Source organism: Ictidomys tridecemlineatus, chromosome 12 (assembly GCF_052094955.1).
Source record: "Ictidomys tridecemlineatus isolate mIctTri1 chromosome 12, mIctTri1.hap1, whole genome shotgun sequence".
NCBI classification, from domain to species: domain Eukaryota; kingdom Metazoa; phylum Chordata; class Mammalia; order Rodentia; family Sciuridae; genus Ictidomys; species Ictidomys tridecemlineatus.
In genome coordinates, this window is record NC_135488.1 from 99,593,865 (window position 1) to 99,617,999 (window position 24,135).

At 52.0% G+C, this 24,135-nt stretch overlaps 1 protein-coding gene and 1 long non-coding RNA gene across 6 annotated transcripts; one reads left to right on the forward strand and one right to left on the reverse strand.

Annotated features, from left to right (window-relative positions):
* Window positions 1-324: 324 nt before the first annotated feature.
* On the reverse strand, window positions 325-23,058 carry Fosl2 (FOS like 2, AP-1 transcription factor subunit). 5 transcript variants are annotated; one of them, XM_005322496.4, is made up of 4 exons: window positions 22,102-23,058; window positions 11,769-12,020; window positions 7,905-8,012; window positions 325-5,630 (listed from the first exon to the last, which is right to left on the reverse strand). In XM_005322496.4, the coding sequence occupies exons 1-4, from the start codon at window positions 22,201-22,203 to the stop codon at window positions 5,112-5,114; spliced, it is 981 nt and encodes a 326-aa protein (XP_005322553.1). In that variant the 5' UTR covers window positions 22,204-23,058; the 3' UTR covers window positions 325-5,111. The 5 variants fall into 5 exon arrangements, with proteins under 5 accessions (XP_005322553.1, XP_013212868.1, XP_077885598.1 ...); XM_013357414.4 differs by lacking the exon at window positions 22,102-23,058 and adding an exon at window positions 20,966-21,104; XM_078029472.1 differs by lacking the exon at window positions 22,102-23,058 and adding an exon at window positions 20,229-20,369.
* LOC144369416 (uncharacterized) lies at window positions 21,210-22,722 on the forward strand. The gene is made up of 2 exons (XR_013429140.1): window positions 21,210-21,682; window positions 21,980-22,722. It is a non-coding gene; the product is annotated as an uncharacterized LOC144369416 (long non-coding RNA).
* Window positions 23,059-24,135: the final 1,077 nt, after the last annotated feature.

Consider the following 24,135-nt stretch of genomic DNA (forward strand, 5'->3'; position numbering starts at 1 on the left):
GAGTCAACCTGTTCAAACAAAATACCCTTAAACTTTTATTGGCTCACACTTGGCAGCTGGCTGAGAATGAGGCCCCCACAGGGTAGGGAGGGACTGGGAGAGGGTCAAAAGGGGAAGAATGAGAAGGGATAGCAGGGGGCTCTCATGCCCTCTCAGCAGCCCACCCACCTCTCAGTTTTGCAAAAAAGAGGTTCAAGGTGAGCCCCATCCCCAGCAGAGAGACCACCCTTGCCCGCCAGGGCCAGAGTTAGGAAAACAGAAGAAAAACAGAAGCCACAGGAAGAGATGGGGGGAAAGATGGAATAAACCAACCATCACAGGCTCTTCAATCTTAATTCATTTTATTCTACAAAATGCTACTCAACGGAAAGTGGAAAAGCTAACAACAAAAAATAACCGCAAGGGAAAAAAAGTTGTAATATGTTCTTTCTTCCATAGCAGCAAGCTTTTTCTAACAAGCTTTCTTTAGTGCAAATACTGTAGGCTTGTGTTACATACAGTAAAACAACAGGACAAAATAACAACAGCAACGAACACACCAGAGATGCTTCAGAGCACAGATACTCCTCAATTTTCAAAACTATACAGAGATTTTTGAGTTCAGGGTCTTGCCTAGAGAGGTCAATGTACGAGATCCTCCAATGGGGACCATTTCACCATTACTGAAAAAAAACAGAAAAAGATATCCAGAAAGGTCATTAAGTCCCCCCATAGAGTGACAAAAACCTTGTACGACTTGTTTGCCTCCAGGGTCTAGTAGCAGACTTCACTCCACCTCATTGACATATCTCAAATACAGATGCACAGAGCTCATGAGTTTCCACTAAATACCAAAATACTATATATACATCTCCCACTGCAAAAAAAAAAAAAAGACACCCTGATACCTACTCTTTATACACAGTCGAATATTTTTCTCCTCAGAATCAAGTAACCACAAAGTAAAATAAATGGAATAGGTCTTTAATAATACAGAGAAAGTAATTTTGAGGGACAGGGCTGGATCTATCATTGTGTTCTCTTACAATATAGATTCCTTGGCAGCCACTGTCCCAGAGGAATGACAATCCATCTTTAAAAACAGAACATTTTTATACAGTTTATACAGCACAAGTCACAAATCACTTTAGAAACAAAAAAAGCATCATTATCCTAAGTTTAAAAAAAAAAAAGGGAGAGAGAGAGAGAGAGGAATTGAGTATTTTAATGCTATCCGTTTCTATTCAGGCTTAGTACAACACAAAGAAGATGTAAACATTTAAAATAAATAATAAAATAAGTGTCAATTTCTTCTCCCCCCTCCCTTTCCATGTCCCCACCCCTGTCAAAATTTGACTCAGCCCCTCCGGAACATGTCGTCAGCTATTAAAACGCTTTGTTGATGCATGGCCAAGACACTAGAAGCACAAGAAGATGCCAAATTAGTAGTGGGGTGACTGGGTTTCCTTCTAAAGAGCTGCAGGAGGACTCAGGCACTCCTGGAAATGTGTACGCACACATGCGTGCACACACACACACACACACACTCTCTCTCTCTCTCACACGCGCACTCCACAACCTGTCAATAAATAGTGAGATGCTGGCTTTTAAGATGAATGCCAAGAAGAATCAATAAGCAGAATGCAGTAAGACCCCTTGACCTAAGTTTCCAAAAGAAAGCTATGCACAGCACATATTCTATGGGCCCACAACTCTGTAGGGACTCGGGTTACCCCTCCAGACATCTGAGGGGTACAGATGAGCACAGGCCAAGGAGAAGGAGGGTCTGCAGGTGGGCAGATGCTCTGGGGGGTGGGTCTTTGAGAACAAACATCAGACTGAAGCCGATCTTACTCGTTCTTTGGAAACTTCTCACCTCCAACTGTTTCTTTTTAGCCATCATTTGGGGGCCCTTTATATGGGATGCCCTCGTTTCAAAGAGGATAAAAAGAAAAGTGCCTAACAGTGCCTGGCACATAGTAGGTATTTATTCTTTCTGTCCCTAAAGGGGCCTGCAGATGTCTGATCGGGGAAGGAAGTTACATGGCGAGATAGCAAGGTGCATTGTGGGTCGGGAGAAAACCCCCCAATGCTCCAGAGTTCGTCTCCCACTTCCACTGGAGTCCACCAGGAGCAGAGGGAGATTCCTCTCCCCAGAGCTGGAGAGAGAAGCAGCAGCCAGCTCTGATGGCTCTCAGCTCCGAGATGCCTGTGCGACTGTCCTCAGTGGCCCACCTGGCCTCCCACACAGAACGTTCCACTCATTCTGAAAAACCTCCCCAGGGACTTCTCAGCGTGGAGTTGGCTCCAGCAATTCCCTAAGCTTCACCTACCACCTCCTCTTTCCTAGGTCAGCAACTGTCCCCATCAACCCAGCCAGGGGCAGGACCATTCCCAGAAAGGCCAACCAGGCAGCCAAAGGACTGAGTGTTTCATACTGGCCCATCAAGGGGTGTCTTCACATGCCATCCCAGTCACCGGCAGACCCACCCAGGTCCACATCAGCTGCCTCCTGGCTAGAAACAAGGGGAGGCCGAGCAGTTCCTCTCCTGAGCACAAAGGCATCTCCGCTGCAGCTGTCCCCTTGTTTGGAGCCAAGGAGGGAGCAAAGGCTGGGTGTCTGGTGGTTCCAGAGCAAGTGCGTGTGTGTGTGTGTGTGTGTGTGTGTGTGTGTGTGTGTGTGTGTGTGTGGCGGGCAGGAGTGAACCTGGAGAGCAAGCCAGAAGGCAGTGACCTAGGACAGGCTCATGACTCAGGAGCGAATGTTCGGCCTTCCCCAAAAGACCTCTGGCTTTGGGGAAGCCAAACAACCTCCAAAGACAAAGCAAGAAAGTCGTGAAGGTCACACCTCATAGGCTTCTGAAGTCCCTGGGGCCGTGCCTCCCGCAGGTTCCATGCCAGCAGAGCTTGAAATCAGAAGCCAAACTCTGGCTCAGGAACGTCCAGCGTGGCTCCAAGTCACAGACCATGACCGGTGTTGGGGTCCATGCTATACAGACTGGGGCCAAAGGGGGATTTTAGAAATAAAAGACCAGAAAGCAGCTTCATTTAAGAAATATCTATATGCACAAAGACACAAACAGCTCCCACTTGGTTCTCAAGACCAGTTGAGATGATGAAGCCTTTCCAAGCTGAGAGCACCCAGCTTCCTCGGCCATCGCCTGCTAGCCCTCCTTCTTTGATTAATTAATTTAAGACCAGAAACCCAGCTGCCCTTTCTTCTTAGAAGCACTTTCCCAAAGACCCTAGGAAACCAGAGCGCAGCATCACTGCCAGGGAACATGGGAAAGAACACGTTTAAAGTGTTTAGAACAAAATCCTTTTCTTTTCATCTCCTCTCTCTGTGGCTGACCCCTGAGCACGTTCCTTCTGGTCCTGCTGGGCCGTGTATCTTCAGCCTAAGTCTCTTCCATCCTGCGTGTCTAGTGCATCAAGGGGGAGTTGGGGGTAGAATTAAATAATGGCCAGCACATGTGACCTCAGGTATAATAGGAACAGGTCTGTAAGCTGTTCCTGTTCTCTCCAGAGTTGGACTCAGAAATGTAACTGCCACTGGATTTAAGTAGCATTGACATCGTTTTTAATGGATGGACACTGATCTCTCTGGAACTGAGTCACCAACAGTGAGACTTCCTCAGAGTACCAGCTCCACAGAGGCCAGTTCTGACCAGAAGCCGCTTCCCAGGGACATGTGTCAACATGCTCTGGGGAGAAAAAGCTGAGGGGGTGGAGGCCAGGGGACCCGTGGGAGGGGGCAGCTCTCCTGCGGTGGAAAGCAACACATCCTAGCTCCAATTTCAGCAGCTGGAAAGATTCAACAACCAGAAATGGCGCACAAGCCCCAAGCAAAAGCTCATGGGCCAGCTGCTCACAGCTTGTCAACTGGGCCAGAAGAGCACCCTGGGATGGGGCAGGGGGAGCATGAAAGAGAAAGCACTGGAGCCACCAGGTAGCAGATGACCACAGAGGGCAGACAGGGCCTATGCTGCAGGGCCACAGCAGGGAAGGTTGGGCGCTGGGGCAGTGGCAGCTGCTGCTGTTGCAGACACCACCCCCAGGGACCGCCTTCCTCCTTCCTGCCTGGCTCTTCCATCCTTTGAGGCTTGGAGAGGAGCCTCCCTTGGGGAGGGTCCAGGCCCACGCTCATTAAATCTCCGTGGGTGGCGTCACCCCGAGAGCCAGGGAAGGGTGGAGCCCAGCAGGGCCTTGGAGTGATGTGTGGTTCCTGGGAGGGACGCCTCCCTGGTCTGGAGAGAAGGGTCCAGGGGCAGAATGGTGAGGCAGTAATTACAGGAGACGCCCTGCTCAAGACACCAGGCGAAGGGAAGCTGGCTAGGACACCCAGGTGGCTTTGTCGGCACTACTCCTGGCCTGATAATTAGGTGTTTGGCAACCCCCCCCCATGCCCTGGCTGTCTCATACCCCCTCTTCTGGTCAGGCCGGTCGTCCCAAGCCACCTCCGAGGGTGCAGAGGAAAGGTCTTTCAAGACTCCCAGTGAGGTTGGCCCCTGCTGGAGAGCATCTGGAGGCAGTGGTGCACTGGGGAGTACCCCTGGAGGGAAGGTTCTGTATTACACTTTGTCCCCTTCTGGACAAGTCACCCCCGTGGAAGAGTCACCTGCTGCCACGCCTCCAGAAATGAAGAGCTTTAATATCCAGACTACCCGGATGAAATGTCATGGCAAATTTGATAAAAACCAAGAGGGAGTGAGACTGACACTGTGGGAGGGAGGGGGCATGTCGAGGGAAGGTGAACCAAAAGGCACTGAGCATGCTTGGTGGGGTGGGGAGGACACCATCGCGCCAGAGACAACAGGTAACAAAGGGGCGGGACCATCTGGGAAGCTCCAAGCTCTTCGGAAGCCAGAGACAGGTCCCGTCTGCCAAACCAAGCTCTCCTTGGCTTTCCAGGAGGAGAATTCTCTGCAAGACGAGCAAAGGAGGAGGTCCCATGGCTTACAAGGATCAACCCGAGTCTTCTAAAGCCTCACTGCCAAGTCCCACCTGGGTCCCCCAGAGCCCGGAAGCAGGGCTTCCTCTGGCCCTCAGGGCTCTGGAGCTCTTGAAGGTGCTGGTCCCTGGGAGGAGGCAGTGCCGAGGACCCCTCCAGAGGTGGGGAGGAGAGCACGGGGTTACAGAGCCAGCAGAGTGGGGGAGTTCAAGGAGTCTGACGACTGGTCCCCGCTGCTACTGCTTCTGCGGTGAGCCTTGGAGCAGGACTCGGAAGGTGACGCGGGCGACTCCTGCTCCAGGACACTGGGGTAGGTGAAGACGAGGTTCGAGGTGCCCGGAGTGATGGCAGGCGTGGAGGTCACCACGATGGGGGTGTGCAGAGGCTCCTCCCCGTAGAAGCCCCCGGCAATGCTGATGGGCTTGATGACAGAGCGCTGGGCCTTGTCCAGCCCTGCTGAGGAGGACGAGGGGCTGTCCTCTTCTAAGGGCTCCTGTTTCACTACCACAGGGCCCACCGCACTGCCCCCACTGCGCATGGGCTGCAGCCCGGGGGCTGGAGGCGATCGGCGCTCCTCAGGGCTGATCTTGCACACAGGGCCGTGGGCCACCAACATGAACTCCAGCTTCTCCTTTTCCTTCTGTAGCTCAGCGATCTCCTTCTGCAGGCCTGACTTCTCCTCCTCCAGCTCCTCTGTCTCCTGCAGGGGAAAGCAGGGGGTGTGAGGAACAACAACCTGCCAAGGACCCATTAGGGGACAGTTCCAAGCCAGACAAGAAAGGGAGAACCAGCAACGTCCTCAGATTACCTCTGTACGAGAGCAGCCAGGCTACACACCGGGCCACAGACCTTACTGGTTCTGAGTCACATGGTGGCTCCTGATTTCTTTTATTTCCACAGAAGGAAAGCTGGCTTGAAGGAGAAATGAAGTAGCAATTGCAGCTCTCATGACTGAACACTTACACTGTGCCAGGCACTGTATTAAGCATTTCATAGGTTATTTCATTCAATTCTCCAAAAGTTTTTGAAAGCAGATGTTATCATCAACCCATTTGCAGATGAGGAAACTGAGATCTGAAGAGGCTTAATAACATGCCCAGAGTCACAGAGCTAACCATCGGGTAGCCCAGTTCTGAATCTCAATGCATCTCACGTGGGATACATTCTATTCTACTGCTTTGGTGCCAGGACTGTCCCTGGGTCCCTTCAAGGGGTAAGCCAGATTTCCATGGAGAAAGAAGCACAGGATGGAGCCCTACCCCTTTGGCTCCTCCTCCTCAGCTTCCTGCCAGCCCACTTGTGGATGCAGGGAAACCAAACCTGAAGCCCATGAGCCTCCAGCAGCAGGACAGTGTCTGGCTTGGATAAGTGCTCAGCTAATCCCTGTGGGACCGCCCCTTTTTTGCTCCAGTATCTGAAGCCTGTGTCTCAGGACAGTCAGAACAGCAGAGAACACTCAGTTCAGCCACATGCTCAATGGAAGAGGCACCTGAGACCTGAGTGAGCCTGTGAGGACACCAAGACCATCCTGCAAGGCTTTCTGGGTGACAGCCCCCTTCTTTCACCTAAAGCCAGAGAAGCAGAAGGGAGCAAATGCACGTGGAAGCGCAGCAGAGGGAGGGGAGAGGTGTGTGTCACCAGCCTCCTCCCCACTTTGTCCCTAACACAGATTCCCGTTCATGAACAAGGAGACGCGGGCAAGAGCTTCATTAAACGGAGAGCGGCACATTCTGCAGTGAAAAAAAGTTTCCATCTGTCTCAAGGGTCTGACGAACGAACGTCATGAGCTTATGAAAGGCTTCCTGTGGAGGATGTGGCTCAGGGCCTGGGCGGCTGGGTCAGGGGGCGGGGGAGCAGGTGTGAGGTTTCTGGGAAGAGGGGAGGATCTATTCTGGGGTGGTGGTGAGGAACGCCTCAGGTAGACACACAGGGCATGGCTCCCTGAAGTGTCAGACCAGAAAAAGGCTGGCGATGGGGAGGGCTCTGCTCAAGGAGTCTCCCATGATGGGCTGGGCACTCACAGGTCCACCCTCCCTGGCTCTAACACCTCCTCGGGACACTGCTGCAGCTACCACAGAATTCGCACAGCACACAGTTGATGCCCAAGGTCAAAGGCTGCAGGACGGCCAAAGGGAGGCTTGAGCAGAGAGACAGTATCCAGGAAGACAAAATCAACATTGCCAAAGCCCCGTCCTAGCTAGTCACTGTGAGGACCACTGACGGAGTCTCTCTCATCTCCTCATTTTGCAAACATCCCACCCAGGAGAGTCAGCCCTGGCTTGGGGCTTCCTCCAGGTGGCACACAGCCTTTGCTGTGGGGCCAGACTCTGCAGGACCATGGGCCCCCAGGTCCAGGCAATTAGGGAGCATGGAGAGTGATTCACAAGGGCAGACTCAGGTGCCAAGGCCAGGGCTCTAGGCTTGTTAGATAAAGGTGAGAAAGCCTCCTGCCCATTGGGGATATGAGAAAACCCAAAAAAAGTGCAACTCGGCTGGCCTCTCCATTAGGATTCTCCTTGACACTGACCCAGCTCAAACCATAGTGCTTAAGCCAGGTCAGGCCAGCCCAGTGGGGCTGTCTTCGGCCTCTAGCTGGGAAGCAGCCCTGAAGGGGCAGGTCTGGATCTGCCCGGGCTCCTGTGGACTAGCAATACCAACATCCCTGCCACCCCTCACCCAGGAGCTGGGCCGAGAGAGCAGAGAGAAAGCTCTGAGACAGGGAGTGAAAAAAGTGCTGGCCCAAGAAGGCTGTCCAGTTCTTCTCCCCAGGCCAGGCAGGTGGAGAAGACCAGTTTCTCCTTCTATCACTTTTTCCTTCAGCTACACGTCGACCCATGTGCCCAAAGGAAGGGTGCTCTAGCGCCAGTGACCCGTCCCTAGGGCGCTGGTAAGCAAGGGGAGGGCGCGGAGGGCCTGAGCCCTGGGCCCTCACCCAGCCACCCAGAATGCCCCTCGTGCGCACAGAGGTCCTTACCGCCTGCAGCTTCTCCGTCAGCTCCCGGCGGCGGTTCCGGCACTTGGCAGCGGCCAGTTTGTTCCTCTCCCTCCGGATCCGACGCTTCTCCTCCTCCTCAGGAGACAGCTGGAGGCCGAAGCCCAGAATCATGATTAGAATGGGGTGAGTAGTTTTTAAAAACTGTATTTTAAGTAAAGAAAACAGCCCTCTGGGCCCGGGAGGGGAGAAGGCAGGGCCAGAGGAGTGTGGTGGGCAGAGAACACTGCGGCCTGGCTGCCTGGGGGACACCTGTTGCCCTGGAATCTGCCCTGAAAAGTGACATCTGATGTTTAGAGGGAGAGCAGGGTGAAGTGGGTTTGGGACTCACTGGCCCCTGCACGATGGCTACATGTGTCATGGCAGCGGATTGGAGCATAGCCCAGGCCAAGAGGAGCCTCTCCAGCCAGCCAGCCCCAGCCCCACCCACTCAGGCAGCTCCTTCCAAACCTGGGCTAATTACTCCTCCCCATTACCCTGCCTGCTCTGCCAGCCTCATTATCCCCATTTGGTTAAGTAGCTGGTCCCAGAGTCCCCACACAGGCAAGACCTGCCCAGAGGGAAATGTTCTGTTGCCAGTGGGAGGACACAGGTACCACTCCACTTCTGACTTCTGCTGCCAATCCTAGAGTGCCAGCCGCTCACAGCTTCCCCAGGAAGCTTGGCATGGCACTGGGCTGGACGGAAAGTTCGTTCAGTCCTGCTGCCCACCTTTTCCGCCAATAGACCCAGTTCTAGGAGCTTGGGACTTCTCTGTGAACCAGAAGATCTCCCTGCAAAGAACTCAGCACCTAGCTCCTTGCCGTGAAACTCAGTACTCACACTAGAGGACAAGAAGCCTGCTCTGCTCGGCAAGCGAGAGCCCTTCAAAGCCATGACCCCATCCTCCTCTCAGGCAAAGGGGACCAAGGAGATGGCTGTGGGCCAAAGCAGAAGCAAGGCAAAGAAAAGCGCTTCCCATGTCCCACTCAGGTGTCAGACACTGACGCACATGTACCACGCGTCCAGTGCTGTACGGGGAGCTTAGGAGATATCAAGGGGAATATGAGTCCTGCTCTCAAGGGACATGTGGAGAAAAAGCTGAAGGCACTCTGAGGGAAGGAAAGAGAAGCTTCCCTGTGGAAGAATGTGGCTCAGATGTTGGTCACCCCCCCCAGTCCTGGCTAGTCCCAGATCAGGCAACCTGGAAGTCTACTGCTGTGATGTCCTGAACAGCAAAGCAGGGCACAGTATCCACGAGGACTATCCCATGCCCATCTACCCAGAGGTGACCCCCAAGGCTTGGTGGAGGTCACAAGTCCATTTGGCCAAGGCCTCCAAACACTGACTACCCTTAAAACTGCCTCCACCTGAGTCCAACAGCGTTGGTTACCAAGAGAGCCAAGGGCCTTGTTGTCTTGGGTTTGGAGCTTCCCACCAGGATCGCCCTGAAGGCCCAACATGCTCCCTCCAGAGCCCTTACTAAGGTGGAGGAGTAAAAAGGAAGGGCTGGCCTGGATCCACTTCAACTCTTCCCTCCCCCTTGTTAACTTTTGGCCTCAGAAACCTCTCCTCTGTCTGGGAGGTAAGGGACAACTAGCAGGAGTTGTCAACATAGGAAGTGTTCAGGGGTGGTGAGATCAACTTGGCCACAGCTTGAGTGTGTCAGCAGCTCCAGGACTCACCCACAAGCCACACACACCCTCTCCTCCACAGCTCCTCAGTCACTGCCTCTGGGCTCCGAGGGAGCCTCCAGAACCAGCCCTGGAAGAGGGCTATGAGGCTCCAGGTAGCAGGCCCTCCGCAGGGGGAGGCCGGGGCAGGCAAAAGTAAGCCTCAGAGAAAGACCCTGGGGCTGGGAACCTAAAAGCCAAGGTGTTAGGATGCCCTTCTCAGCTTCCCCAAGGCTGGAATAAGACTGTTTCAAGTCCTAATTGAAGGGGGAATAAATGCTCCTGGCTCTCTCCCTCCCTCTCAAAAAAGGAAGGAAATTCTCCAGACAGATTGTCTCAGGGCACGCCTAGGTGGTGTGGTGGGAAAAACACAGGGCGAAGGTCAAAGTGGTGGATTCCAGTCCCTGATCTGCTACTAACTCATTGTGTGGCTGAACAGGGCCCTTCTCTCTGGGCCTCCACTGGTCTATCTATAAGATGGGTACAGAGGGAAAATAAGAAAAGATGGTCTCCAAAGTGCCTTCTGGATACAAACTTCTAAAGTTGCTATGAGGTAGGCCCAGCAGAGAATGGAGAGTGCTGGGCACATCTTGCTTGGTTGAACTTCTAGCCCAGGAGAGCTCCTTACAAGCCTGGCTCTCATTTGGTGTCACTTACATCCTGAGAGAATCTGGCTCATCACTAACTCTAAAGCTTTGCACTGTGAACTCCCTGTGGGAAGGACACATGATCACTACTGCAATATTTACAACCGCCTCCTACCCCAGCAGCAGAGGCCCAACCTGCAACTGTGAGCGCTATTATAGCATCTATTATTCAGATCTCCCCCCATAGGACCCTGAATTGTGGCTCTACTTTCAACAGATTCTAGATACAGGCCCAGCTTTGTCCTGGGAGGAGCAAGTGTCCTCAGGAAGCTTCTAGCTCCTTGGAGTGGTAAGCCCTGTAAGTCTATGTATCCTGAGGACTACGGGCCCTAGATCCATCAGTATCCACGGGGAACCATATTTAAAGGCCTTGTACTAGCATATCCTCCCTGGGGATGCCACAGTGGAACTGGATGGGGGTTGGAATGGTGAGGGGTTCCAATGCTGTGCCACAGTATTCCTGGAATACTTCTCCAGGTTCATATTTCATTTGAAAAGGGGACTCCACTGCTAATGTATTGTGCCTCTGCTGGGCTCACAGTGGCCTGGCCTTGCAGGAGAAGCACTGCACAGCAAGTCCAGGGAACTGGTTTAGCACCAGTCCAGGCTTCCTCTCTCAACTGCCCAGTGGGAATAAGCAAGTGGGTCCAGGCCTAGGACGTATCATCTGTGAAGCGGGCAGATGGGGCTGTCTGAAGGCCTAAGTTCCCTCTTTGGGGTATTACACACGATTCTCATTTCTCCTTCAGAAATGAGGGAATTCAGCACTGCCCTGGCTCACTGTCAGTGCAGGTGGTGGGCCTTTAGAACATTGGGTAGATGCCTCCTAATGGGCAGAGGCCCCATATTTTCTGACTTCTCTCCAGCCAAAATAGATCTCTCGAGACCCTTGAGGAAAAAATTAAAAATCTATGTCTGACCTCCCCTGTCCCATCAGTTAAAGCAGCTGAACAGATTCCTGGGGCCCCAGAGTCACTGTACTTCCAAAATGTACACTCCAGGCCCTGGAAATGGACCCCTGCTTTAAGTCAAAGGCCTGGGCCACTGAAGAGGAATGAAAGCATGTGGCCGGTACCAGACCTGAGTGGGGCTCTTTAGGACAGCTGGGTGCCTGGCCTGCACCTGACACAGGGAGGGGGCTAATGGTGAATCCAACAGAGCCAGGGTTCAGTGCCGTTTATCCTGTGGCCCTCTGTCAAGGCTCAGGTCATGACAGTTCCCCTTCTTTGGTTACATCTATGACAGGCTTTCCCATGTATGATCTCCCTCAGGCACCAACAAGCCCTGGCTGGCAGGAACCATTATTCCCATTTGGCAGCTAAGAAAACAGACTCAGAATCTGAGGGACGTGGGCGAGATGACAGGGACAGACCCGTCTCGGGTCTCCAGCTCTGCTTCTGATGCCTAGCTCGTTGCCTAGCTCCCTCATCTCCCCTGTGCTTCTAGAACATTCACTCTGCTCTGCACCAGTCTGCAGAAAAGTATTCTGTGCTTAGGAGGTGCCCAAAGCCACCAACGTGGCTCCTTTCTGCTGGCCTGAGTTGTACCTGCTCATCTCTCCTCCTGCGGCCCACGGTGGTGCCAATGGTCTTGATCACGCCAGGTCTTGGGAGGGCCATGTGCGCGGGGACAGAGCCTAGGCCAGGCAGCGGGCTGTAGGGGTGCGAGCGCTGGTAGGGGCTGGACATGGAGGTGATCACTGTGGGCTGCACCATCCACTGCAGGTCCTGGCTGGTGGTGATGGCGTTGATGGTGGGGATGAAGGCACTGCCTGAGCCAGGCATATCTACCCGGAACTTCTGAAATGAGGAGAAAGGCATGATTGAATCAAGAGACACTGAGCAGAACAGAGTAAGCTGAACTGAAGCCAAAGCCCACAGATAGCAGAGTCAATACTTGGAGGGGAAGGTCAGGACCCCAGGTGGGCATCTCTGGACAAATCCTGGGAAAGTCCCACACATCCATGAATCAGGATGATCTAACTGTTCCTGGGCCTCATACTGGATCTGCTTGTTGACTGGGGTCCTCAGGACTCCGTCTCCATGGGGCTCAGCGAGGATGGGGTCATACCCCCAAATGACTTCTAGGACACATGTGATGCCTGGCTGCCCACACTCACCCTGCAGCCCTCCAGGGCACACATCTGCAGGATGCGACACCCAGGCCTCCCAAGCCTCTGAGTCACTCACCAATTAATCCCCGAGGTACTGGCTCAGGACACCTTGACTTGGAAATGTGCATGCCAGCAGCTTTGGAACAAGAAAGGTCACCAAGAAGCATACTTTGTCTACATTTGTCACTTCCCAAAGAGGTTCAGGATTGAGCTCTGACCCCATCCAGGCAAGGCCAGGTCCATGAGAAGATGTCTGCAACCCCTTAGACTAAAGCTCATATGAGGCTGGCATTTGCAGCCAGACCTCCCCTTGATGTCCTTGTCCCTCCTCATTTCCCACTATCTGCATCTTGCCTGGGTCAGACACGCTGTGTCTAGCTCTACCTATCGACACATCTTTGTCTCTCTGGGTTCACACATCGTCTGTGGTGAACTTCAGTGCTGCCAGCTCAGAGTTTTCTCCTTGTCTCTTAATTTATACCTAGACCACGTTGCAGAACTCTCTGGAACATGCTGCAGAAAGCATTCTACTTAAAATATAAGATGATGACAGAGTACAAAAATGAAAATGGGCCAGCTCCTCAGGAACTGGGCTTGACCTCTCTCCAAGGCAGCTACTGGACAGCGTGTGGGAAGGAAGAGCCCTATTTCCAGCATTTCAGGGGAAAAAAAAAATGGAACCCAGGTGAATCCTCATCCTCAGATTATTTCTTTTTCCACAAAAAGATCTCCAAGCCAGGGGTGGTGGTGCACACCTGTAATCCCTCAGGAGGCTAAGGCTAGAGGCTCATAAGTTTGAGATCAGCCTGGGCAACTCAGCAAGACCCTGTCTCAAAATAAACTAAAAAGGGCAGGGGGCCGCTTAGTGCTCAAACACTTGCCTAGCACACATGAAGCCCTGGGTTCCATCCCCAGGACCCCCCTAACCCCACATACACCCCCAAAAAATGTTCACCATCTTCCCCTCACATCACCAAAATGGTGGATGAAATGACTTCAATAATCATAGTTAACTTACTAAATGGCCCACGCCATGTTAATGTCTCACCTAGATTATCTCATTAATTCTCGCTCTGAGGTAAGAAGAGCCATTATCTCTGTTTTAGGAGCAGAAATTTGGTCAGAGAGAGATTAAGTAATTTATCCTGGGCCACACTACTAACAAGCAGTGGCGTCAGGATTCAAACCCAGTTCAACCTGACAGAGAGGCCATGACTTTCGACACCATGCCACACAAGCTTATTTAGCATGACTTCTTTCTTCCTCAAAACCCAGCCAGAAGCGCTGACGTCGGGCCCCATCACCCTCAGACATTGGATAGATGCCTCCTAAAAAGCAGAGGCCAAGGGTCCGTTTAGATTTTCCCTCTCCCCAAGGAGGTCCCACAGATCTGTGTGGCCCCAGATGACCTCCTCCTATCATCAGCACCTAGCACAGATGCTCCAGTATCCTCTGTTCTAACCCAGTCGGACCGACCAAGATTAGAACCACTAGCAGCTACCACCTCCGCTCTTTGCCCCTGGTGGCAACATCTGGATACCTGCTGTGTAAATGAAATGAAACTTAGATTACCTCACTGTAGCTGACAGAGCTGGGGACGCCTGTCACCCACAAGCCCGCCACCCACCTGGGCCCCAGTACCAGACGTGGAACTTGACCGCCCCAGGGTCCCAGGCCAAGGGCATTCAGTGAAGAGAAAAACCTGACCTCCAGGAAGAGACTGCTCAGAGCAATGGATCTGGAATTCTGTGAGGAAGGCTACCCGATGCAATGAATTCTGGGATTCTGTGAGGAAGGCTACCCAGTGGGTTCTGGGAGTCTAAAGGTTACCAGTGCAGAGGATTCTGGGATTGCAGAGAACAACCGCCTAGGGCCATGGCCTTGGAGTCGCACTCTGAAGTGAAAGATACCTGGGCTAAAACAGGACCTGATTGGAAAGAAGCAGGTGTGTGTGAAGGAAGGAAAAGGCTGGGAGCAAGGAAGGATTCAAGTGGGAAATGACCTTCATGGAAGAGAAAAGGGGCTGGCCTGAGACAGAGATGGGAGGGTGGCCACGTCTGAGTGTGCGCAGAAGCACAGACAGAGTCCCAGACAGCAGCTCTTTCTCTCAGGATGCTGGACGGGAGGGGCAGGGAGTCAGCACTTGGAGTCAAGAGGCCTGGCTCAGCCTCAAAGAGCTTTGCCCTGGGCGCATTGCTGCGGACTCAATTCCAGGGTGTAAAGGGGAACACTAACCCCCAACTCCCTACACTGTCACAAGGATGAAATAAGCAGCTACTCGTAATCACAGGCTACAAAGCACACTAGTGCTTCTCAACCTTAGCTGTACACTGGAATATTCTGAGGAAGTTAGATTTAAAAAAAAAAAAAAACAATGTCATAACCTCATGATTAGAGTTCTAAAGTAACTGGCTGGAGGCAGAGTTCTGATAAAGGGATTTTTTTTTTTCCCTTCAACTCCCAAGGACATCTAATGTGCAGCCAGGGTTGAGAAACACTGCTCCCAACGAATGGAAGGTACTGTCATCATCGTCATCACCACCACCACCACCACCACTATCATGTCATCATCGTTACATGGCTGTGTGTACTCTGCACAGGGCAGCTCCAGGGAGAACTGCCAGCTTCCCACTCCTGGGAAGCACCCAACTTTTGCATTAACTTCTCTCCCCAAATCAGCTTCTAGATTTGAAATGTACCAGAGGCACCCAGCGCCAATGGTCTAATGTGACTCCCTTCTCCACGAGAGAGGTGTCAGATTCCCTATCAGGAAAGCACCCAAGAAATCCATTCATTCCAACAGCCAAAAGTGTACCTGCTTAAGGCTTAGGGAAGCAAGCGGAAAACCTGAAGCCAAGTTGGAGACTAAGATTCCTTTGGGATAAGGGGGTGCCTCTTAGCCCCTCCTGGTCCCTCCCCTCTGTGGATGGCAGGCCCACAAAATGTGCTTCCCGGAATACAACAGCCAGGATACTTGCAGCAGTGGCTTGGTCTAGACAAAACAAGACAGCAATAAAAACAAGGCGGGAGGTAATGACTGCCTCTGAAACGCATGTACACCTTGTTTCAGACGGGAGGTAAAGCCATCTGGATAACACACCGGCTCCAAACTGCAAGGAAAACAATGTCCCATCCCCAGAGGGAACTGGCCGATAAAGAAGGCTTTGTCTCCAGAGGAGCCTCTCTGGGAGACATACAAAAGTTTCAATTAGATCTGACAGATGGGTCTTGCCTCAACTCCAAAGGTATTATTCAGAAAGGGACACTAGGGTAGAGAGAGGAGTGAGGCTAGCCGTCTGAGGTCCCAGAAGTTATCCTGGCATCCTTCTATGGCCATCACACCCAAGAATCAGCCGAATGTCCTGTTGGAGATAAATCATGGTTCTCTCGAATGAGTTAACATTTAACAGGAATCAAAGTCAAGCTTCTCGGGTGCAAGCCTTAGGGCCACGGGACCTGCCACATTCCCAGGTGTGCGGTGGCAGTGAGGACTGGGAGGTAGCCAGGAACTTGGCTCCCCTTGGGGCTCTCTGGCCCCTAGGAAGCTCCTCCTTTAGAGACAGGACTGAAGATGCTGGGTGGCTGTGGCATTCCAGCCTGGCACAGCCTCCAAATACTTCAGATGTGTAGCCCTGTTGACTTCTGGATGCATGCCTAGAAAAGGACAAAGTGGCCCCACTGCCCTCCAAGAGCAGAGTTTGGCAAATACTTCAGGCTTTGTGGGCCACACGATCTGTGTCACAACTCGACTCCCCCATCCTAGCACGAAAGCAACCATAGATAATATGTAAGCCAACAGGAGTGCCTGGGTTTCATTCAACTTCATTTACAGAAATAGTTTGCTGACCCTAATCCTAAAGGATCGTTCTCAGCTCAGCTCAGGTTGGTGGCATAAGAATAAAGAGGAAATAAGAAAGCAAAATCAGAACTGAGACAGCCGCCTAACCCAAGCTTAAGGTGAAGCCCTTATGAGCCTCATTGTGGGTTTTGGGCATGGGAACCTCAGTGCGTATCCCACGGAGGATAAGAGCTAGGATCACAGGACCCACTCAAACAGGCTAAAAAAATCTCAGCCCAGAAGTTGCTGACTTGGAAAATCAGCCTTTGGGGGCGCTAGAGCAGGGGTTTGGATTCAAAACTGAGGCCACACCCACAGGCTGTTGCTGGTCTCCAAATAAGGGTTTTGGGAACACATTTCCCACATGACTGGATGCAGCAGAGGGCTTATCCCAGGGACTCCTAAGCCGGGCAGACAGAAGGCAGGGCTGGTATTTTTGGCTGCCCACTGCCTGGACATTTCTCCTCCAGACTGATTCTTGTCAGAGTCCCCAAGTATTAAAGCCATGAGCCTGGACTCTGTGACCTGTCCCATCAGGAAGGCAGGCGTGAAGTCTAGGAAAGGAAAATTCCAACATCCCAGAAGGTTGGCTCAGGGGAAGAAAAAGGACAAGGACAAATGCTCTCTCAACCCTTCCCAAGCCACCCCGGGAGGCCCCTTACCAAGACAATGCAAACACTCTGCTTTTACTGAACCGGGGATGACCTCCAAAGCCCTCAGAATGGAATTCAACCAGTCTTCCCAAGATTCTGCACTGGGCATCACTCTGATCTCTGACCTTTCATTCTTCTCTGAGGAAATGCTGCTTAAGTCAGAATGGAAATCATTGCTAATAAATCACAATTTTCCAAAGTTTTACAGCATACAAACTCCATCTCCCTTGATCTGCCTCCTGCCAGCCTCTTCTCCTTCCCAGGTTCACTTGAAAGAACAACTCAAACTTCTGCCACCTCACTGCCAGGGTAAAGAAAAGCAAAGAAGAAAAGAAAAAGCAAAGAGAAACGACCGTGGCTGATTTGGAGTCACCCCAGGTTCCCTGGTTTCTTGGCTCCCAGAGCCCTTTCAGCGAAGCCCCACCCCAAAGTCCTGGAGGGTTCACTCCACTGCACCCCTTTACTACTACCACCAACCCTGGGAGCTCTGCACTCACTCACTGGGAGGACTTGTCTGGGGATCACAGGAGGGTGAGCCTGGTGACATCAGCCACGTGACAGGGCTGAGACCGCACTGGCCATGAGAAATCTGAAATCTTCCCTCTCCAGCCCAGGGAGCTGAGGTGGGGTAGAATTACCAAATGGGGTTGGCACAGACATATTCACCTCAGTCAGAACAGCTGCCATCATTTTGAAATCCAGTGGCCACCAGAAGTTACCACATACAGCATGGATGAGACATTATCCACAAAGTAATGGTGCTGTTTTTTCTTTCAACATATAAACCAGAAGGTTCATTTCTTTAATTTCCAAAATCAGTATCTTTATTGCTGTTTAACAGGGGAGGGTATAAAGCCCAAAGTATAGATGACAAAGAAGGTGCTGTCACCAACGGCGTCTGCTCTGGTGTGCTTTGTCCTCAGGCACATTTTCCCAGACTGACTCCTGAGACTTAAGGCTAACAGGACTCAGGGACATACTCTACAGTGGACCCAGCCTGATCACTTAGACTTTGCGTGTCAGACTTTGCTCGAAAGGGGACTGAAATGGAACGAATTATATCCCATGCTTTAATAATTATGTCATAGTATATTCTATTGTCATGTATAAAAAGGACCAATAAAAATTAATTATTTTTTTTAAAAAAGATCTTTTGGTAACTTCCCAATATCAAATTCACCCTTTAAAGACAAAACTTTTGTTTAGCAGGGAGGGTTTTTTCAGAAGAATGTATTGAAAGCAATTCCAAATGAGTTGTCACTGCAAATCCTTTCTGAGTCTAACCAATAGCTACAACGTTCAAATGAGTATTTAGCCTCCTTAAAGAACAAGGGGAAAGGGACAACAGGGATTTGGATGTGTAAGTTCTGCTGTTTGTATTAAGGTAGAAAAGAAGTCTCCTGATTTTACATTCATCTTGAATAAGAAGACAGGATGAAATACAGCAATGGAAAAGCCTTCAGTGTTTTGGATAGGGAAATTCAAGGACCACTCAGACAATACGTGACTGCTATTTCACCCCATCCACTTTGATGAAAAACTGAAGCTGACTTCCACCACCAAGAATCAGCGGAACAGACAAATTCCTGGGATAACATTTTGTTTGATCCTAATCTACAACATCTGTAAGATCAAGGCAAAAAAGAAAAAAAGTTTAAAAATAAAAAAGCACCCAAACACTTCATGTACATCTTCCACTTTCCCACCAATTCTGAACTACGACCCCCCCAATACAAACATAGTAAGAAAGCAAGCCTTGGGAATTTGAAAACATCATGCTAGTATAGTACCCTAAGAAACAGATAGACATCAAAATAGGGTTAAAAAAAAAAAGCAATCCTTTTCTAATCAGGTTTTATTTGGGGGTGGGGGGATTAAAAGGAATTTTTTTTTGGTACTGGTAATTGAACCCAGGAGTGTTTTAACATTAACTTTATATTCCCAGTACTTTTTATTTTTTCTTATTTTGAGACAGGGTCTTGCTAAGTTGCTGAGGCTGGCCTTAAACCTGCCATCCTCCTGCCTCAGCCTCTGAGTCACTAGGATTACCACTGTGCCAGGCAAGAAACTCATTTTGAAATCAAGCAGGTCCTAGATAACCACTGTTAAATATTTTACATTTATCTGTCTCTAAATAAGAAGAAAAAATTCTAAGAATTCCAAAAACTAACCAAGTTAACACTTTGGGGCTGGAAAAATACATTTCCAAGATAGTTCTACCAAAAATGTCCTGTAGGGGGCACTAGAGAGGTATGCTTGAGGCTGACTTGGGAATCACAGTCATTTCTGGTAAAAGTTCTTTGATGTGAGGAATGTCCCAGCCTGGTACAGTTGGCAAAAGTTCACTCTGGGGAATTTTGTGAGTGTGTACGTGTGTGTGTGTGTGTGTCTTGGGAAAGGGTGGCTGAGAAGGAGAGAGCTTGCCTGGTATTCCTTGATTCCAAAAAGGAAATACCCCATTTGATTTATTTTCACAAGTTATCTGAGAAACAGGCAAATAGTAGCCTTGGAAAAGTTCTGTGTCTTGTTTTTGTTTTGCTTTTTTTTTCATTAAAAGGGGGCCTGGCTGATGAAAACAAGTTATGAAATGACCTATGTTTGTGTAACTGGCTAGATTGCGTAATGCTCAGGCCCTGAAACCGTAACAGCCAGGCAGCCAGGCAGGGCATATATCTGGGAGGTGTTATCCTAGGAAAGTTAGGAGAGAGAACACAACAACAAAAGGCAAAACCCGGGAGAGGGAGATAGGTGCAACTATTCCTAACAAAACTGAATCACCCACGAGCCACCTTTGAGATTAAAACTTTAACTGTGACAGGAAATCTTTTTCATGTTTCAAGTTCCTGCCATATATAAGAACAGAGGCTTTAACAAAGAGTTGTCTGCCCCCTCATCCCCCAAGTCACTGGAACCCGTGGCCTTGTGTTAAGATCAAATCTTTTGCAGCTAGACAGGAGAGGAAAGCTGAGTTTAGTAACCGGCAGAACACTTATCAGAAATACTAGACCCTGCAAACAAGGAGACCGGAAAAACATAATATTCACTTGCCCGAGGGAAAACCAGAGGACTGATTGGTCCATTGCACTGCCATAAAGGAGGAAGGCCCATCCACTAACGGCCAGAAAAGTCTCCCCATAAAGGAAGCTGAGAGAAATAAAGTGATTACAGGTTTTATCTGGTATGTAATAAAGTTACCTTGAGCCTCAGCTCGGGCGGGGTCATACCCACAAACTTGCAAAGTAACAAAAGCCTCTGAGGTCAGTCCTTAGGGCCATAGAACAGTTTTGCTCAAAGTCACAGGGATGATGGAAAAACTTTCCCCCTGTTGCTTCTCATTACCCTGTCCCCCTAGCCACCACCACCACTGAGGAACCAGCAGAGAAACTCATGGAAGTGGCATTACCTCTCCAATCACTCTGGTTTGAAAGGTGTCTCACTCACGCTGCTGGGTCCAACAGGCAGGCATACGCGAGAACCCCATGCACTGGTTGTCGCTAATTGCAAAATCCTCATGTGTTACAGCATGCTAGGAATTAGCCAACAGCTGCTTTTTGCTTCGGTAATGAGGCCCCATTACACTCTGCTGGACTGAGTTCTTTTCCTTCTTCCTAACACTGGTTTCCTGTCTGATTTGCTTCCAAAACAGGGAATTGCCTCCACTCACATCCTGGGCTCAAAGCCCTAGTGACACAGATTATTCAGTTGGGGCACTGATGTCCGGTCTGACTTCCCATCCAGGCCCCAGGGTCGGAGCAAAGCCAAGCAGGGAGGTTACACTATTTCAATGATCAATGTCCCAGACACATTAGCAAAAGAACAGAGAAGAAATCCAAAGGTCCCTTCCTGATTTGGGATAGAAAGAGGTGTTTGGGGGTTTGTTGAAATGGAAAGCAAAGAAATGGGTCTAAGTATAAATGACTCCATCCCATTGGTTAATTAATGATAATTGGAGTCAACACAAACCTCCAACTGGGCTAGGAAGCAAACAAACTTTTCAGGTAAGATTCTAAACTCATCAACTTCATGCTAATTTTAAGGGTGCAATGACTGCACCCTCAATGCACAGACTAGTCTTTCTACAGTACGTGCTTAGGGGAGTATCCAGAAGGTAGACACAGAAAAGCCATTTGGGGAACTCACCAGGTATGAAGATTCACTTTGAACTAGGTGTCCCTCTTCAGATCCAAAAGACAGCCAGTTTCCATTGCATTCTCCAGCTGGGTGCACCCTGGAAGCCCACCCCAGCCCCTGCTGCCTGGATGGCTTCTAGAGGCCAAGGCCACCACTTTATGGAGCAACTCTTGCTGTGAACGACTTGGCTAGAGATTTCACAGACGCTGACTAAGGTGGGCTTCAGGTTGCAGAGAAAAGCCTGAGTGTTAACCCGGCAGGCTCAAAGAGACTGAGGGGGTGGGAAGCCGATGCCCAGGGCAGATACCCCACCAGTACCTCTCTGGTATTTATAGGCACAGAAACACAGGCACAATCCCTCCAGAGCAAACCAGTCTGGCTGCTTTAGAAGCAGGTTGTTTTTCTGCTTCCAGAACCACCCAGGAGCCCAAGTGATGTCTCTTTCTCCCACTTCTCTCTGCCAGTTTCCTTGCACCAGGTACCCCAAGACCCTCAAGGAGCTCCTCAGAGGCAGTACAGGCTTCTGCCCCGACCCTTACAGGAAACGCGCAGGGCACACAAGCAGCGGCAGAAGCCAATCAAGGCCGGCCCCTTCCTTCCTGACCTTCGCACCTGATTCCCAGAGGCAACCCTCGCCCTCACTCCCGGAGTACTTGAAGGAGCCCAACTATATTTTTGAATACCCAGCCTTTTTCAGAAATGAGTTAAGACTGATGGAGAACAGAAGTGAGGAAGAGGGCATTCCCGCAGGATCAGGGACTTGGCTGTTGGGAGGGGTTCGTGGGTGCAAAGATTTCCTTGTCCATACACCACCAAAAGAGGGGAAGGGGGAGGTGGTGGAAGGAGGTAGCAGTCTCCGGGGAGACCTGCAATTACAGGAGCTTTTCTAAATAAGAGGCAGTGAGAAGGGAAGGATCTGTTGACTATTCGAGCCCATTCCCTGCTCCAGTTTAAAAAATAAAAGTGGTGGGGTGGGTGGGGCAGACAGGACAAAAATCCACAACTTACAACTGTGCCCCGTAGGTATTTTCTCACCAAGCGAAGAAATGCAAGGAAAAGAGAGAGAGAGAGAAAGAGAGAGAGTGTGTTAAGAGAAGCGCGGGGGTCCTCCCGCGCCGCCAGGTGCACCCGGGGCCCACACCTACCTGCTGGCCGCCGCCACCGCTGGAGTAGGACTCGGCGTGCGCAGGAGAGCCGCTGCTGCCCCGGGACGAGGTGTCAAAGTTCCCGGGATAATCCTGGTACATGATCCGCGGTGGGGGCCGGAGAGGAAACAGGGTGTTTTTCTTCCCCGCCCTCGCCGCGGCCGCGCACAGGCTGCTGCGTGCTCGCTGGTCCGCCGGCCGCGCCGCGGGCTCTAATCTTCGCTCCCTGCCTTTCCCCCACGGCGGCCGGCGCGGACAAGGAGGCGGTGACACCCGGGAAGTGTCCCCGCGCGCCTAGCACGGCACTTCTTTCCTGCTCCGGGAGCGCCTCGGGACCAGTTGTCCACCCGGTCCCTCCCTCTAAAAAGTCGGCGCGTCCCTCGGTCCCTCCCCTGCGCGCGCCCTCCCGCCCCCGCGCTCTGCCGGAGCTCAGCCTGGACCAGCGGCCCAAAGAAAAATTGGAAATTAAAGAACAGGAACCGGCTGAGCCTCGCCTGTCAGTTCCGGGGACCCCCGAATTCAGACAGGGCAAAAAAGGCGAAAAGAAAGGCTGCTCGCTTGGAGAAACTTCTGTTTCCTCCTTTTAGAAAATGAGCCCGAGAATAAACTTCCTGTGGCCGACTCGCTGCCTGAGTTTCTGAGCGGCTCGGACACTTGACAGGGAGAAAGCAGCGTGCGCCCGTCCCGCTCCGGAGCGCGCCCGCTGAACTGCGGCCGGTGGGGTTCCAGCTGAGCCGGCGCTGAGGGGGACGTGGTCCCGCTCCGGCGCCTCGACCTGCACCCCTTGCCCGGCGCCCGCTCCCGGACCGGCCCGCCTCGCGCGTCCGCGCCTCGCCCTCTCTCTCTCTCTCTCTCCCTCTCTGTCCCTGCCGAGCGCTGCTCGCTCCCCGGTTCGCTTGGAGCCCCTGCGCTCGGCCCGAGATGAGTCACTACAATGGCACGAGTTCAACTCCACACTCTTTATTCTCCAGCTCCGTACCATGTGGATTCACTCACGTCAACCTCGACTCCACCTTGCAGGGAGGAGCGCGCGAGGAGGCGGGGGGAGGAGGCCCAGGAGGAGGAGGAGGAAGAGGCGCGGGAGGGGAGGAGGCGGGCGCAGCGCTCCCCTCACTGGCCCGGCTCTCCGCAGCGCTGACGCCAGCCGAACACCCCGCGCGAGGAAGGAAGGCAGTGGCCAGGGTGGGAGCAGGCAGCCCACAGGGTTTGGGGGAGCCGAGGCTGCCCTGGCCCTTCCCCACCCCCGCCCACCCCCCGAGCCCAGCGCCCTTGGTCTGTTCCATTGGCGCACGTTGCCAAAGATGGTCATTTGCGTTAGAGGACGCGAGTGCGGGTTTCCTCGCTTTCGGGTGACGTGGAGGGAGAGGGATTCCCTCGCCCGCTCTCTTGCGCATCGCGGCCTCCCCCGCCCCGGGAAGGGGCTTGGGGCGGGGCCCCGACAGAGGCCGCGAGGGCCTCAGCTCTAGGTTTTAGAAAACAATCACAGTCCTCAAGACCAGACGGGCGGCTCAGTGCGGCGCCACCGCGAGGCCGGGAACCTAGCTCGCAGAGCCGCTTGCAGGGAGGGCGCGGCCGCGCGCGGTCGTCCGCGCCCTCCGTGGCGCCGCTGGGTGCAGCGGGAACCCAGGGCGCGCGGGGTATCCGCGCCGCCCTGCGGCCGGGTCTTCGCCGGGCGCGGCGCGGCGCCAGCAGGCGGGGTGGCCTGCCTATCTTTCCCTGTGTGTTGGGCGGCCCACTGCTTCCCGTTTTTTGTGTTTTTGTGTTTTGTTTTGTTTTTTCGGTCCTACAATTAATTTGTTAGGAGTAGCCTTGAAGACGAAATTAGTCAAGACATTCCAGCGATCCTCTGCGCCAGGCAATCAGGACGTAACCAATAGGAGTCATCGGGCCTTATAAGCAAACTCCAGACTGTTAAGAATTAAACAGAAGAACACCAGGGAGAGGGGGAGGCCAGCGAGAGGGTGTGCCCCCAGTTGTCTTCAGCTGTTTGGGAGTGAAGTTCAAGGCGCGCGTAGCCAGACTCCTAGGCCTTCC